Genomic DNA, 17,250 nt, shown 5'->3' with positions numbered 1-17,250 from the left:
ATTTTTCCAAGCATGACAAACAGAGCCTTTCTGCTCTACTTAACATTTGTTAAGGAACCTCCCTTAGGTTCTTTCCCTATCAGTATCTCTCTTGCCTCTTCCAACAACAATGCAGGTCGATGGCAGAGATGATTTTAACACCTGCAGTCATCATTGCTTCTCTGGATCAATATAGCTGCTTGTGTATCCAGTTTTTGTCCATTTTTCAGTACACAATTTACATAAAGACTCCAAATTTCATAGGATGAATGGAGTTAACTGAAGGCTGAAAGTACTGCCTGTCTCATAACTATTGTCCAAACATTTTGGCATGCAAACAGCCCTCCAAACAGCTTCAAATAAATGCAAAGTATTAAATATACTTTCTCCTACACACTACACACTCAAAGGTGCATTTATTCTCTCTAACACAAACACTGCTGCCATATCCTCTACAAAATATAGTAGGTCCTGAAGGGGTGCTGTGGCCTCCAAACACCTGCAAACTACTTGTGTCTCCCTTCAGAGCTATTTAACCCACCAGCAGACACTAACACCACACATGTACACTGGACAGACACCTGCATCTATTCTAACCTCGTGACACACAACTGGAGGAGTAATTTAACAGCCTGGAGCAGCTTTTACAGCTGTGTAAGCTGCTTGTTTCCTGTATTTACATGTGCATCTGTGGATGTGTGAATGTGTGTATTTTTGAGTGTGCAAAGTGAGCTGCGAGCGGGTGTTTGCTGCCACTGCTCCTTACGTGTGAAGTAAAAGAACAGCTTGAAGTGGGTCGGTGGCACTACATATTTAACGAGGCGTCTCAGCTCTTTAGCTGCAACACTGTAGCGCATTGAGCAGAATGCTGCACTTTGACTCTTTTTGACTCCTGGAGCACAGCTCACATCACACCAGCAACACTCTCATCTGGCGGGGCTGCAGAGTAAAGCGCTGCCTTGAAGCTCTCCACTTACTTCTGGCTGGCAGATCTTTAACTGAGAGGGTAACCACAGGCTGGTTCTCTGCATCCAGAACTTCACCTATATTGTCTCTGTTACATTAGCAATCAATAGAAGGCTCAAAATGGAAGGATAAAAAAAATAAAAAATGGTAAGTGTGTTGGTGGATGTTGCCTAAAAGCAGACAGCTTGTACTGGCATAGCTACTGTTGAGAGAGCTGAGAGGGCCAGAGGGATGGCTGATGTTTGCACCCCCCACTAGTGTCACTGGACAGCTGTGACATTTGGGGCCTGCGTTCTGGGCCATAGTTCAAGCACCCGGGCATCACGGGTGCCAAATCAGATGAGGTCAGATAGAGTGTGTGTATGTATTTGTGTGCTTATTTGTGTGGTTTGTTGGCATGAGATCAAAATTACCCAGACCCTTTGTGTGGCAAAACAGACTGAATGTAATGTGTGTGAAATGACATTTGCTCTCCCAGAAGAGTTAAGTGAGCAGTGGCTTTGCATTCAGAGTGGTTCAGACAAAGGCAAGTGTGGAGAAGGGCTGTCAATGAATATTCTAAATGTGGTTACATCTAGTTGAATTGTAAAAAAACAACATTTGAACATTCAATTGTAAGAATAAATATTCCATTGTGAAAAAAAGCAGCAGTACCGTTGCTGTCTGCCTCACAAGTTCTTGCATGGTCCTGGACCACTGCACTAACGGACAGGAATCAGTCACTTTCATTGATTGAAAGTTAAATGCCGGTCAAGCCTAAAAAAGCAAACACTTCAACAACAACCCAACCTGGCCACAGACAGAGTGATTTGCACTCTGTATACTTGTTCCACACAGGAAGGTAGAGTAGGCTTATAAAATGGTCTTTGAATATATTTTCTAACAGTGTACTGCTATTAATATTGAAATAAACAATGTATTTTTCTCTCCACACCTCTGTGGTACTGAAAGACACAACACCCGTTTTCTTATTCTTATTCTTAATTTTGTTATTGATAAGAATTATGGTAAATAAAAGCTAAATCAAGTGCTTGTGATGTATCTGCTGTTTGAAAACCATAAAAACATTTACATTTTTCATTTTTCTTCGAATGCCCCCCAGCACAGCCCCTAGGCACTTGCCCGATGTGATAAATTGATAATATGGTCCAATCGTTAGGGCCACATTACAAGCCAAAATATTTAAGCAACATGGTGCATTTAAATGCAGTTTAAGGCAACATTTAGAGATCAATGTGTTGCTTCATGTGAAGAGGGTGTGCTGCCTTCAATCAACTGGAGAGGAGAAGGAAGCCTAATGCACAGCCTGGCCATAGGAACCAGCTTAATTAAAAAAACACTTCCAGCAGTTGGGTCAGATCTTGGTCTGATCATGTTCACACTGCAAACAGACCATGTCAGAGTTTATTCATAACCAGACCAAGACCACCTCTTCAACAAGGGCCCAGTCTGGTTGTTCATCAATCATACCAAGAGGTTAAACGAACCAGAGTTTGAAAGCACCCTAAAAAGCCCCATTTGGAAATACTGGATTTTAGTAACCAGAATGAATATTACCCAACCTGTGTAAAACCTAGGAATAATTTTACTAATCATAAAATACAAATCATTCATTAGATCTTGCCTCAAGAGACAGAGCACTCTCAATTCTAACTCTAACACCAACCACGGCACAGACAGAGAGAGGTCTACAGTCTTTAAATGTTTTACTGTTTAGGACATTATTTTATATGTTTATTTTAATGCCCAGTAATCTGCAAAAATAGATATTTAAATTATTTGGACCTATGCGATTTTGTTTTTTTTTGTTTTTTTTGGCTGATAGCCTTAGTGAGGAGAGAGTGAATTAACAACTGATTAAAAAAGGGAATAAAAGAAAAGAGTGGGAAGGTTGATGTTGGAAATAAAAATGGCAGCATCAAATGGAGAAACATCAAACACAAATTCCTGTTTGGATCAACAAGAATCAGGCTCTTATTTCTCATTCTACGGTCTCCACTCTCTAATTCTACAAAAGTACTGAAAAAACGATGTAGAGGGCATGTAATGTTTTCCATTGCAGAATGAGAGACTTCCAGACAAATATACTCAAAAAGGCCCGTCTCACTCTTACTCCCCAGAGGTAAAAATTATTTCCCTTTTCCTCCCTCTTTCCCTTCTTCTCTATTGTAGATCCTCATTGGAGAATCTCAAACGCCTCTGTCAGCCTTATGCTATAAGGTCAGATCTTTTGCTGAAAGTTTTTCTTTAAGCCTCAGGACTATTTTCTATCTCTTATTCCCTCACTGCTGCATGCAGACTCCAGCAAAGCCCCGGAGGAAAAACAAAGCCCATCTCCAAAAATATATAGACTTCCCCAGGCATGTAAGCATATGCTGCAAGAAGGTGAATTTAGTGTTTGCTTTTAATGGAAAGCATTGTGTTTGCTAGGAGGGATTGGAGAGGCCACTGGCATTTTTATGGAGATAGATAGCGAGGAAAGGTGGGGAGAAAGAGAAGTGATCGCAACGTACGAATGTCTATGGTCGCTTTCGCCAGTAGTTTGGCCAGACTCGTGGAACGTATTCTATGCCTGTGTTGGTGTATTATTATTATTGACATTCATTTGTGAAGGTGTGTGTGTGTGTGTGTGTGTGTGTGTGTGTGTGTGTGTGTGTGTGTGTATAGCTGATCTCGGAAGAACACCTCAGTCGCGGTTAAGGGAGTGAGATCACACTGCGCCTTCCCTCTGACTCACACCGGCTTAGCCAGTACTGTCCCTGTGGTGAACAGAACACAGCTTGGGAAGACCAAACTGAGGCATCAATTACCTGAATCTCACCACATCTATCAAGGGAAAACATGACTAAATTGAATAACACTTTCCCAATTGCATGTTGGCATATGTGCTTCCGCAGACAGGAATTTGTGTTTGATGTTCCTCACACACACTCGTGGAAAACAATCAGTGATCCATCCCAGTGGCATGCTCTCCCAACAGAGTACAGTAACCACTGCTCACTGCTGAGACTCCCTCTCCGTGTGAAAAAGAAGTGCGTCGTATGATTGACTCTCTCACACCTCCATATGACTGTTAAATCGTCTTATATGCACAGTCAATTCAGACTTAGTGCCTCCCCCAAGCCCCATGGGCGCGGGTGATAATTTGACTTTTATTGAAATTCAGCTCCAGTGGGTTCAAGGTGGTTGAAGGTCATTCTTTTACTACCACAGACGAGATGGAAGGAGAGCATGGCATGAAAACCTCAAGGTTCTCTCTCCCCCACGCTCTCTGCCAATGGGTGAATTATTCAAGAGGCACAAGTCAATTTTGTAGTGCAACCAAACATGGTTAACAACAGCATTTAATGAGATTTGATATAGTTAGGTGGTGTTTGCCTCTACCCTTTGAACACAGTCTTTCTTTTTACTGTTCAGTGGAATATTGCTTGTATGCCTTGTTCTTTGGTGAGAAACAATAGACTGTAAAAATAGAACTGACCGTAATGCTAATTGCTAGCTTCGTCAACATGGTGCATTTACAGGCTATGGTTACTGTACCTGCGATAATGCTAATGCTAATTTTTACTACTGAAAAAAATGCTTAAAACCATTAAAATCTAATGAACTTACCAGACAAATCCAACTCCTCCTTTGCCCTTTTTAGATAGCTAGCTGTAGTGACGGCGACAGCTACACCTATATGAATCTGAGATTTTTCATTTTTATTTATCATGCTGTAGAAGAACACTTGAAACTAGCAATGGAGACCATAAAAACATTAAGAAACTTTACTAAAGTAATAAATCATGTGACAATTATATTGGAGAGAATTCAGGTTTAAGTCACTTACACATCAGCTTTACTTTTCAAACTCGAAGCCACCCTCTTGGTTGAAACTAGTCGTGGCAGTGGTGAATAAATTGTTGGGATTAAAGGGCAGGATGTATTCATTCATTTTTTTCATTGTCACATTGCACTGATAAATACTACCCAAAGTTTTGAGTCAGACTGCGAGGGTGTACCAGTGGAGGTGATAGGAGGAGCAGCTGGGCTCTGCTGTGTTTAATAGGCGTTGTGAGCATGCATATATCGTGTCTATCTGTGCATGCTATTCAGAGAGTGTGCATTATGGGACTTTATTTCATCCCTTTATGCGTGTCCTTTTTCTGCTGTTAGCGTGATGCTCGTGTCTGTCTTAATGTGAGACAGTTTTGCTCCTGTGTTTTACTGTTCATAAATATTGCAAATGTCAGTCTTTGTACATACAGGCTGCAGAACAGAAATGGGGTTGGGTGATTTCTTAGAAATGATGTGACTCTTGTGTTCAGCTAAGGTTAGATCCATTTCTGGATAAGATAACACAGGGCGCTGCCACATGATGCCCTCTCCATTGCAGTGTCTCTCCGATTACTCCCTCCATATCTGATTTAGTATCTTTCTTCATATGAACTGTATACTCTTCCCTTTTGCTCTCTCTCTCTCTATCTCACTCCTGTCTTTCTGTCTTCTTCCTCTTTTTCGTTATCTCTCTATCTGTTTCTCTGTTTCCCTCTGGCCTCCATACAAGTTCCACATATTAGGGGATGGTTATCTCAGTTCAAGTGTGTGACAGTGTGACAGAAAAGGACAACCAGTTCGATCTATTTCTTTGCCCTCCTAACCCTCAGTTGCTATAAAATGCAACCAGGCAAGGCACACTGAGATGCCATCAGAGACACTTGTGCACTGTGCACATATTTGACATTAACTTTATCGATTCCTTTATTTCTCTCTATTTTTTAACTTTATTTTTTAACTTTATTTTGAGAGCTTTTTCCCCCCGTGTGAGGATGCACATCCTCAGACACACAGGACTGCACTAATGACTATCCTTACTGTCTTAATTAGAGTGAAGGACTGCAGTGGGAAGTAATTGAGCAAGGATTTCCTGGTCTGCTTGAAATAACAAAGATGCTTTAACTCACCCCGTATAGCCTATTAGCTATAGCTTACACTGCTAAATGTCAGCCTCACACAATCCCAAAGTACGGACATGGTTCTTCTCTGTCAGTCTACTTGTGTCTAGAAGTGATGATAGGGCAAACTTTAATATGTGAAACTTTAATATGTGAAATGTCAAAGCTACAGTGGATTGACTTTCATTGTTAAGATATTCTCCTTATGGGAAAGGTTATATTTCATAGCCATTTTTTCCATGCTAGCTTTCCAAAATAAACACAGAGTTTGGTACTCAGAGTGTTATTTTCCTATTCTATATTTTGGAGGCAGGGAGAGCGTTTCTTGTAGGAAAAGCTGTGCTGTAAAGTGATATTCATCGGGCCATCATGGTTCACATTGGCTTTTCCATATTTTTACTTTGGGGCATTCATCAAGAATTTATTTTAGTTCTGTCATTAAAGTGGTCAAATTTCGTTTTGTTTTTATTGGACAGTGGGTATGAGCTGGAGTTGCAAAGAGAATAAATGACAGTGAGTGTGGGTGTGGCTGAATGATTGGGAAGTCAGCCAAAGCCTTGTTCCACAGCCGCTGAAGCATTGGGGAGTAGTCTCCCACTCTCTAAATGCTGTTTTGTGAGGTGAGGAGCCTGATAAGAGTTGTAATTACCCAGTTTTACTGCAGCAAATTGCCAGGTTTCTTAAAAGCAGACAGACTGGCTGAGGTAATATCAGCAGTAATGAGTATTGTGATGGCTGGGGGAGGCTAATGCTGCTTTCATCTGGATTATTGCTTGGTCACTGCTGCTGGTCTGTTGCTACAAGCAGATCCTGGGCTCATTACTGTGAGGTATGTAGAATAGTTGAATATTGAGTTTCTCTACTCTACATGTTTGGCAGTATGATAAGTATACATAAGCATTAACCTTGCATACTAATACATTCAATACTCATGTTGCATACAGTTTGTTTTTTTTTTATATTAAGATTTTTCAATATATCTTATGTTACTTTATTAGCACTGTTGGTTATGGCGTGGCCACGAGCTATGTGTCAGTGATTGTGTGTATAATAAATCCACACACTTGTGTCTGTATATGAACACGCACATGCCGTGTTCATTTTCAGTTCTACAGGATGAGTATAGGGAAAAAGAAAACCTTAAATGATGCTCTCATAAAGTAAGTGCAGAATTCCCTAAGCGGTGTCATCATAGCCAGACTCACTCCAAAAGACTACATAGAGGATGATCATATTTCTGCTGTGTGCTTCAGGAGTAGAGAGAAAAGGAGACATTTGAAATGGCATATCCTCTGTTAGAACACTGATCACTGTGTTTCACCAGATTATGTTGATATAATTTAACCTTTCATATACTCACTGTTTCGCTTAAAAGAGATACTTAGTTTATACAATATTTTTGAGATTTGCTCAGTTTACATTGATCTGTGTCTAGCATAAACTCTATGGCCTTTCCATTGTGTGGTTTTGCCAGATTTGCTGCTTAATGTCCTCGTCTTTTGTGCAGAAGAGGAGGAGGAATCATTAGAAGTCTTACATAACCTAAGTAATTAGGTTGTTTGTTTTAACTGACACTTATGGGACTAATTCTTTGTTAGATTCACCTGCACATCCAGTCAGTGCTTGTTCTATGCATCAGTATAATAAGCACAACTGCAGTTCCCACTCTGTGTGCTTCAAGGATATCATGCATACATGACACTCTCGCACATCGAGAATATTTGTGTTAGGTCTATAGTACCTAGGCAATTGCTTGCTATATTCAAGCTTTAGAGGAGGAAGAAACATGAAGTGCATATGTCTCCAGTTGACTATTTAAGTTTTTAATGTGAGTGTGTTGAGGATGAGTCCTTTCATTGGAAGCTCAATTCCTTTTGTAAGTAGTACAAGGCTAAAGGGTCACACCAGAGAGCCTTGTGTAGAGCGTTCATCTGCTTTGTCTTGCTTCCTAGACTGATGCGTATAGGGTGCATGATGCAGCCAGAAGGCTGACATGTGTGTATGTGTGTTTTTGGGTGTGTCCCTTCTTTTTCCTACCCTACACTGGCGGCACATATGAAGAAAAATCAAACCCAACTGTACCCTGTCATTAAGAGAATGCAGAGAGAAAGAAAGATAAGGGGAAGGCATGGAAGCGAGAAAAGCAGAAAAACAGACAGGAGGAATAGTGAAGAAGATGAAAGACAGAGGTAAATGGAGAGTGAAGAAAAGTGCAGAGAAGAGGAGGAGATAGGATGTGCTGGGATTAGGGAAAGAGGGGAAAGAGGGAGAGGAGGAATTGATGAGTGCAAGAAGAAAGAGGGAGGAGAAGAAGGTAGTGGTAAAGCGAGAGCGAGAGGGGTGGGTGGTGGGGTTATGATGAATTAAAGATGACACTCTCCAGCAGCCTGGTTTCTAAAGATCACTCTGTCTGCTAATGTAATGTTAATGAATGCAAATGATGTGCCTAACCTCTCTCCCCTGACCAGGGGAGGGTAGGGGAGAGAGAGAGCGAGAGTAAAAGAAGAAAGTGAGAGAGGTGCGAAGTGAGGGGTTATGTATAAATGTGCTGTTTTTTGTGTTACTCAGATAGCTGAGTGAGTGACTGACCACTAAGATAATGATTAAATGCCTAAGTCTGTTGTTACCAGCCTCTCGGTGTACACTCACTGCATGTGTACCTGTCTATGTTTGCCAATCCCGCCTCAGGGTGGGCTCTTGTATTTTCCTGCTTCTCTCACACAGCAACTCTATTACAAACCGGTAATAGGGGAGAACGAGAGTGTTGGTGCTCACCAAGTGCTGCAAGGTTGAATCATAAGTTTTATGCAACGTGACATCCCAGATGTGTGAGACCAAGGGAATGTCACCTTGCTGTGATGAAAGGATAATTTCATCAGTTTCTGCAGATAGCGCATGTATATTAATTTTCCTATCTTGTGAGGCATTCTTCCCAACATCTGCTGCTGATCTCACTTTGGCTTCTGTCGCTCACCTCCTCTGCATCTCCTGTCATCTTCCTTGGCTTTCCCTCTTGTCTCTCATAGTGACTTGGTCTTCTTTCATGCGGAATTTTTTTTTTTTCACTCTGACTGCAAGCCCAGAGCACTGTTTATACGTGTGTGTGTGTGTGTGTGTGTGTGTGTGTGTGTGTGTGTCCTTGCATGTGTGTGATCAGTCATTTGTGAGCCTGTTCATTTAATACTGTCTGTGGCTCAGTGATGTGGTACTTGTGTATCCCATCACTCCATGCTAATGTGTCAGAGGACAGCAGATTATTTTCAGTTCAGTTTTCAAATCAGCCACATTGTCATTTCTGTCTTCAGGGAGACATAGAAGTAACATATTTCTTTTGATGTATTTCTGTTGACTGTTCTGTATCTTCTATTTAAAGCAAAACGCTTCAGTATGAGTGACACAGCTTTAGTGTGGGGCAGATTAGAAAAGTGTCTGTGTTCACAAGGATTGTCTTCTCTGTTGAACATTGTGACTCAATCAAAGATATTTTCTTTCATATTCTTTTTACCCTGAAGCAGCACTGTGCCAGAAACCTGTTTCCCTGTTTTAAAATCAGCTCAGTGCCCTCACCGGTGTTGGACTTAAGCTGGTCCTACCTTGCAATCCAGTAAATAATCTGTTTTTTGTTTTTTTGTGATTTCCCAGGGTGCCATGACTGAATGTTGTCTGTATTTGTGAGAAATTTACACTCGATTTCTTCAAGAAATACTTCACTCTCTCAAAAATGTTTCTTTTTTATTCATAAATCCCCCGAGTGGACGGCTGATTAGTTTTGGAGACGCAGCAGCTTTCACTCTTGTTTGTTTGTCACTTTGTTTTCAGCCCTGTATTAAGATGCCAGGCTCAGCAGGCTACCATGGGGCTTCATCATTGTTAAGTGCTCATTTCAATCCTGCTGATTTCTCCTCTCGCTTTTTCATCTCTGTCTGTCTTTTCCCTGCGATATCTCTCTCTCTCTCTCTTTGTCCTCCCATCTTTATTTCATCTCTGAGAGAAGATAGGCTCTTCTTAAATAATGCCGTTCAAGGCCCTCGGATCTTATTTCAGTTTGTTGCTACTATCACAAAGAGAAGGCCATTTCAGACTAGCATTCAGCATCTGGACATGATTGTCTCATTGAATTACAAAGTGTACCAGCATCCTTGAACAGGAGGACGCATTGGAGAGGAGGCATGAGGGGTGGGCTAAAGGATAGATGAATGGAAAAGATGTGTTATGGGATGGATGAGAAGGGAAATCTGCAGAGAATTGTCTGCCTTATTGACCAAGGAGCCATGGAGCTTCAGACAGGCGCTTCAGCACATGTTCTATCGACCAGCAGGCATACAATCACACAGACAGGCCACAAAGGGGGGAATTACACAGACATGTTGCCATTCTGACTTGCAAACTGTAGAATTAAAGTCATACATAAAAGCTCAAAGAGGATGAAGCGATTGGGCAATCCATCCCTGCTGTACTTTTTTCTCTGAACTCCCATTCTATAGATGTTCTTCAGTCCAAGTGCTAGCAATATGTAATCATATGTGTGTATGTGATGTATCATGTGACTGCTTGCTGACGTGTAATTGTGTGAAGAGGGCTGCCTTATCGATCTGTACCACAGGGCTCCATCAATGTTTAATGCAGTCTCTCGCTCTATAATTTCTCTCCCTCCCTCCCTCTATCCCTCTTTCTCTATCAGTGGAAACAGCCTACCATTTGGTATTGATCTATCACTTTCTGCAAATGAGAAGGAGCTGTGCTTTCAGGGACTGGAAGTTTTAGGCCTTTGGTTTAGACCCGGTTTTAGCAGGGCTTGCTACTTCCGTGTTTTTACTTGTACACTGGCAGTGTATCAGCTTGAGTGAGCTGTACACAATGAGCCTATCCACATCCGTTGTATTATTTAGAGTAACTAATATTCTGCAATGTAGTCACAATACATCCTCCAGTCTTGCTGCTCTTTGAATCCATTTAAGGCCAGCTACCCTGACACCTACAAGCTATTGTTTTCCAATAGATTTATGAGCCATGGTTACATAGTCAACATTAAGCTCTCTGTGTTAATAATTTTCCCACAGACTGAACTGCTAGTGAACCTGGCTGTGTTTAATTTATTGGATCTTGCAGGTGTAGCTGACATAGCAGAATGCGAATGCAGGAGAAAACACTCTGGGCTATGCTCCAAACATGAGGGACTACAGCTAGCTGGTGTCTTTCCCCGTCTCCCAAATGAGCTGGTAAAACGTGAAAGCGGAGTAACAGGATATGTGGTCAGATACACTGCCAACAGAACCAGAGAGCCAGAGAAAGGGATGACCAATTGTTATCCATTGAATCAGGAGAAATAAGTGTCCCAGCTGCTTCAAATTGATTTTTTAAGTTAGAATGGACTAGCAGTCCTTTAGTTAATTTTTATCCTTTTTTATATACAAACTATCAATTCCTCCCAAATTGAATTATTTTGTAAGCTTTGGTCATAGGACTTACAATTTCAGCATTAAACCAAAATTTGCCTCTTGTAATTTTAAAAGAGCTGGCTTTTCTAATTAATGTTTTTCTAAAAAATGAAACTCTTGAAATCCACTTATGATTAAATGGGTGAATGGTCCACATAACAGCTCATTTAAAACTCACACACATACACATACACAAGGGACACTTTCCAAATCCCCAGTGCCAGTGGACAGGTGTGTGAGCTGTGGCAGGATGGCTGTGTGAGCTCCACCCCATTGCTAATAACCACTTAGCATACTCCATTTACTCATCTGCTACTCTCATATTCTGCTAATGTTAGACATTAGGTCACATGATGCCACTCATCCACCCCTCCCATGGGTCTTTGACCCTTTTTGTCTCCACCTTCACCATCTTGCGCCTCCCTCCCTCCTGCTTTCCTTTTAAAAGGAAATGGAAAATGGCCTACCAAGTGCCTGTGTGATTTGACTAAAGCTTCTGTGATTTCCCCTGAGAAAGGGTTGGCAGTCCCCACAATGCTTGCTGGCGCAGAGGGCTGTTTCATGCTCCTATCTCCCCAGCTGACAGCAAGTCGTACAGGCAGGCAGGCAGGCTGTAGCTGGCTGGCTATGGAAACTAGACAAGGCAAGGCTGATCTTAGGGAAATTGAAATACTGTGATGGAAGCTGGGTGTGAACAAGGCTGTCACTGTAGGTGTACACAGAAAATTGCTCTCTGAGTTGGCTGGTGAATGTGGGAGTGTGTGCATGTGCAGCCCATGTCTCTGTGTGTGTGTTAACGTGTATATGTGTCAGGGTTTGTGTGTGTAGCAGAATTACCTAGGCTAATTGGTTTCATGTCTGAGGACAGTTCCTCCCAGTAAGTGGAGATTGAGAATGAAAGACCTCATTCCTTCCCACGGATGGCTTGTCACTCATCCTCAGTGTACTTCTTTTTAAGCAAGACCACTTGAACTGCGGATGACGGGCTTTGAGTGCTCCATCATTTGGAAGGATTTCTAAATCACTGCAAGTTCAGTGAAATTCCACATAAGCAACAGCTGCGGGTATGTGCTTCCTGTGGAGGAGTAGGTACATGGAGGGTGTAGAGGGTTGAAACCTCTTCTTGAACAAGAGCAGCGTCTGCTTGCTGCATCTTTGCATTTAATCAGAGTGAGATTGCTCCCGCATCAACATTGTGTGTGGGTGTCGCTAGCCAACCGTTTTCTCTGATAGTGGATGATGTCCAAACCAAAGACAAAACAACTGCAATTCCTCTGAAAATTCCCACACACTCTGCTTATCTACAGATCATCACCCAGACATACCATTCACTCTTCTGTCTCCCAGTTTTTATCCGTTTAAAGCACATCCAACAACTGAGGGCATGTTGTAGCTTGATGATGTCAAAAAATGTTAAATGTGCCCTGTTTCATACTCATTAAGATTGAGGGTTTAGGCTAGAGAATACAATCTCTGTTACAGGAGAAATTATTAATATATCATCACACTGCTAAGGCCAACATGTCACCTAGTCCATCATTCTGTAAATGTGTATGTGTGTGAGAGAGAGAGACAGCAGAGGACAGTGTATACGTCTCTCTTCTTTCCTGAAGGTATGTCAGGTTTCCAGAGTTCAGTGTGCCAACAAGACAGATATTAATCAAAACAGTGCCAGTAAACTTCTTGAGTGCACTGCCAGACGTCTTTGTCTAAAGTGTGTTAGCGAGAGGCAAGAAAGAGATAGAAATCGAAAGAGATCTTTGTAATCTTATTGTTCTTATATTTCTTAGATATGGGCCAGAAATGACAGCTTGTGTAAGAATTGTGTAATAAGTTCAAATGGGATCAATTTGAATGTTAGCTGAATTGCTACTGTTTTTCTAAGTTGAAAGTTTTAGTGTCTCATTTTCTGGTTTGCAACCAATGTACCATATAGCTTATCCATTTGGGGATTTTGTTCAGTTGTTCAGACATACAGTGGAACAAAATAAATTCTCCTACTCATTAAAGCTCTTACGTATACTGCATGCCTTGGAAATATATGTATATTCATAAATGTGCATTGAGAAAACCTGACAGACAAGCTAGATCCTCAAATTCACTAGGAGTGAACAAACTAGACTGTCACGCTCTAAATTTTGGCTAAACAATGTGACAAAGTTCAGCACAGAGACTCACAAACACAAAAATACCCACACATTTTTCCACAAATGAGTGCATATCATGCGAATACATGCACACACACATGAGCACAAACAAAGGCAGGATGCTCATACTGTAGTTTAATTTTCGCACAGAGAGGACACAATACAAAGCTCAGCATTTAACAGCATGACAGAGGCTTTGACATTCCTTCCAGCAAAGTGCCAAGGTTTTGTTTCCATGTTTCGTGTCTTAACAGAAGCCTAGCCTAGATGGATGAAATGCTGTGAAGGATTCATCTCCTTTCTGTTCGTCAATGCTAGTGTCAAGTGATCACTGGGGCTTGAATGCAGTTCAACTCTGTGGGATGATACTCAAAATAGCTTTTTTTGAGGCTAACCACTGTTTCTCTCTCTCTCTTTCTCTCTACCTTTCTTTTTTTCTTTCTCTGCTGCAGAAACCGTGATGGACACTCGGGTGGCCACAGCTGAACTTGGCTGGACAGCATATCCTAATTCTGGGGTGAGTCAATGATTGCCAACACAAAATGATTTCATAATTTTTTCTTTCTGTTTGGAGGTTGATAACTAAGTAGTGAGATATGTAACATGAAACACACTGCACATACAGATCTGTAACCAGACAGACAAATAGGCAGGAAGGCAGGCAGGATGGAAGTATAGACTTAAGTAGTGCCCAATGTAACTTCTATTATGGGTATTATTTTCTCTCTGTCCCAGCTCATAATGACTTAATGACATAATGGGTCCACGTAAGCCCCGGAACACAGTACCTAAGTCCCTGTAAATGGAAGCTGCAGGGGGGGGGGTACCATAGACATAATGATACTGTAATGATACATTTATGCAGGGAAGTGGAGGATGAAACGGGGGAGGAGGAGCTACGAGAATGGAACCGCTCAGAGCTTTTCAGATTTTAAAGGAACTATTTTCAACTTTCAGGTAGTTACATGTACATAAAAGGAATGGAAATCGAAGAAAGTGCCAAGTCATCAGAATAGGAACAGTGGGTTTTTTTGTTGTTGTTGAAAGAATCACATAATAAGACATATGATTGCCCTATTACACTAATGGTCTTAAAGATAAATTTAGGACCGTCCAACATTGATAGCATGAATCTTGCAGGAGCTATCCAGGACAGACAAAGACTGTTTCTCGCATTTTCCGGTTCTTTGGGTCTTTATGAGGCATTTTACACATGTGTAAAGGGAGCATTTATTGGTCTTGAACAGAGCTTTGGCTCTGTTTCAACATCTGAGAGTGTGGCAGCCCTGAGGAGTACTAACTGAAACAACTTGAAACCTGGAATAAACTAGTGTGAACATTATATGGTATGTGTCTGTGTGGGTGTTTGTGTGTGCACAGTCATGTCAACAGGATGTCAACTTGTATTGCTATTATAAATAATGTTTATCCTTGAAACATTACTTTAATATTCTCAGCTAGCAAAATAATCAATTTGTCATGCAAATATAATTTTCTAGAATCACCAGTGAAGGTATGTCTTTTAGCATCCAGCACAATTGTCATGTTGTGGAAAAATAATTTATATTTTATACATACATATAAGACTTATGCGCAAACTCATCACCAGATGAAAGCATTATCTTCAATCTGTACAACATTCCACATCTGGGGAGTCTGAGTTTGTCCTTAGGATAAGGTATGTTGGTCTTACAATTGATGCTGTTCACCTGAATGCTATAAAACACAGTGCTTTTTTATTTTAATTACCCAATTGAGTCCTCAATTGAGTCAACACATAACTGACAAGGTTTCATCACATTTACATTATATATAATGGAATAAGCAAGATCTTTTCTCTCTGAAAAAGATGTAAAGAGGAAGTATTCAGTAAGATCTAAGTAGAGACATTTACAATGTTTTGTTCCATTGAGGCCTCTTCAGTTGTGCAAGCCTCCAGGCACACAGAGCCTCTTGTCTGTGTTGAGCATAGTCTTTAAGCTACTCCTGTTGTAAAGGTTCAGACAGGGAGATACCTGCTGTAGGGAGAATACACTCATACTGCTCACTGGTAGAACTTACCCTGCTATGCTGCTGCCTTGACCTTGCTGGTAGATGCAACATGATTGTGCAGCATTGCACACTCTCTTACACATTCCCTCACACTGTCACTCATGCACGTACACGCACACTAAGTTCAGCAGGTTTTTAATGGATTTCTGTTGCGCTAGAGTCTAAGCATGCATCCAGACTGAAACCATCCCTGCATTAAAACACATGGGGCTGTGTTGGTGGAGGCGTGTTGCTTCAGGTATCAATGAGAAATAAAATACTAAAATACAATCCAGGAAGACCTGTTTCAGTAACAGATCTATATATTTGAAGTCTTATCAGATGCCAAAATGCATCGCAAGGGTTTATACTAACCAGAGACACTGAAAAGTTAACATATCAGCTACAATTTTAACTTTCATTGTGATGATTGCAAGCTAAACAACAGAATGTTACTGCATGTTATGAAGTAGTCTGCCAGAACTGTGTGCTTGCACTTTTTTCATTGGCCAACACAGTATCTGGCCAGATTTTTTACTGGAGCCCTCTGTGTTGGCTCCCTGCTATGCCGCAGGGCTGGTCTCCTTCAAATGAAAGAGGGGGCTACAGTTTTTCACACAGTGCTAATGTTGGTCTGAAGATATAATTATGTCAAACCTTGACAGATCATTTTCTGTCATCTTACAATTGAACCATATGGTCAACTTGGAAACCAATAATTCAGTCAATAATTACATACATTTGACAAATGTATTCCATGAGTGGATTCAATGACTCTATATTTCATGTAATGAGCATAATTTGTACGTCAGCTACAAGTCATAGTTAAAGGTGAAACCTAAAAAAAATCAATCTTGTGACTGTAGCCTACAGGAGGTGTGAACATTATTGTTGATATGACACAGAGTGTACAGTGTACTTGGACATGTACAACTATACAGTGATCTTTATAATGATGTATATTTGTGGGTATAGCCAGTGGTTAAGTGGTTGATTCTCTCTGCGGACCTGATAACTGCAAGAAGAGAACAGGTGAACACACACCATATCGTCTGATACATTTAATTAATTTTCTTTGGTTTCTTCTCCTACAGGAATTCATAAAAAGTGCATGTGTGTATTTTTGTTTGTCTGACCTCAAGGGTTAATTTTGAAGGATTGCAGAAGCAGTGTCATTAGTTCCAGTGGTGTAAACAGGAGGACATATCAGGGTCGGCCATATGAATGTATAATAGAGAGGCAGTATGTGGTTGCACACTATGTTTGCATCTACCGGAGAGAATGAGAGCTCAGAAGGCAAGCAGGTGTGTACAGAAAAACAATATTTCAACATTCCTCGATAATGTGCATTTGTGCTCCAGCTGTATTGTTTCATTTCTATTTGATATATTCCTTCTTTCCCTCTATAGACCCTCTGTTTCTGTCTCAACCTCATACTTATGAGTATTGCTCTCTTTTTCTGTCTCTTGCTCTTTCCATCTTCCTCCCATGCACACATTTTCTCTATGATAAATAAAATATGGAGTCCCAGAAAGCCCCTTGACCTTGTCAAATAGCAATGTGACAGAGCAGACACAAAAGACAATGACACACACATACACGAGCCTCATGCAAGCACTTAAAAGTAATGTGATTATTGTCAGTTTTCAGCAGTAATCTGGTTTCTTGAACATCATCTAAACCTTGTTTTCTTCATCAGGTTAAGTGACTAAACTAGTTAACACAACCATATTTCTGCCAGAGAAAATATAG

The 17,250-nt window shown here is 40.9% G+C and overlaps 2 protein-coding genes across 2 annotated transcripts in view; one reads left to right on the top strand and one right to left on the bottom strand.

The window, feature by feature from the left end:
* LOC128369051 (ephrin type-B receptor 1-B) overlaps nt 1-17,250 on the top strand; it is a 156,991-nt gene that overhangs the window by 40,039 nt on the left and 99,702 nt on the right. The window contains exon 2 of the mRNA XM_053330008.1: nt 13,920-13,984. Coding sequence (XP_053185983.1) covers nt 13,920-13,984 — 65 coding nt within the window. The remainder of the gene's footprint in view (nt 1-13,919; nt 13,985-17,250) is intronic.
* LOC128369061 (cystatin-B-like) overlaps nt 10,581-17,250 on the bottom strand; it is a 302,893-nt gene continuing 296,223 nt past the window's right edge. Inside the window, exon 4 of the mRNA XM_053330021.1 lies at nt 10,581-10,591. The gene's annotated coding sequence lies outside the window, so the exon portion shown is untranslated. The remainder of the gene's footprint in view (nt 10,592-17,250) is intronic.

Source organism: Scomber japonicus, chromosome 12, assembly GCF_027409825.1.
Source record: "Scomber japonicus isolate fScoJap1 chromosome 12, fScoJap1.pri, whole genome shotgun sequence".
NCBI lineage: Eukaryota > Metazoa > Chordata > Actinopteri > Scombriformes > Scombridae > Scomber > Scomber japonicus.
The sequence above is the reverse complement of the archived record's forward strand: the minus strand, read 5'-3'. Positions and strand labels throughout refer to the sequence as shown.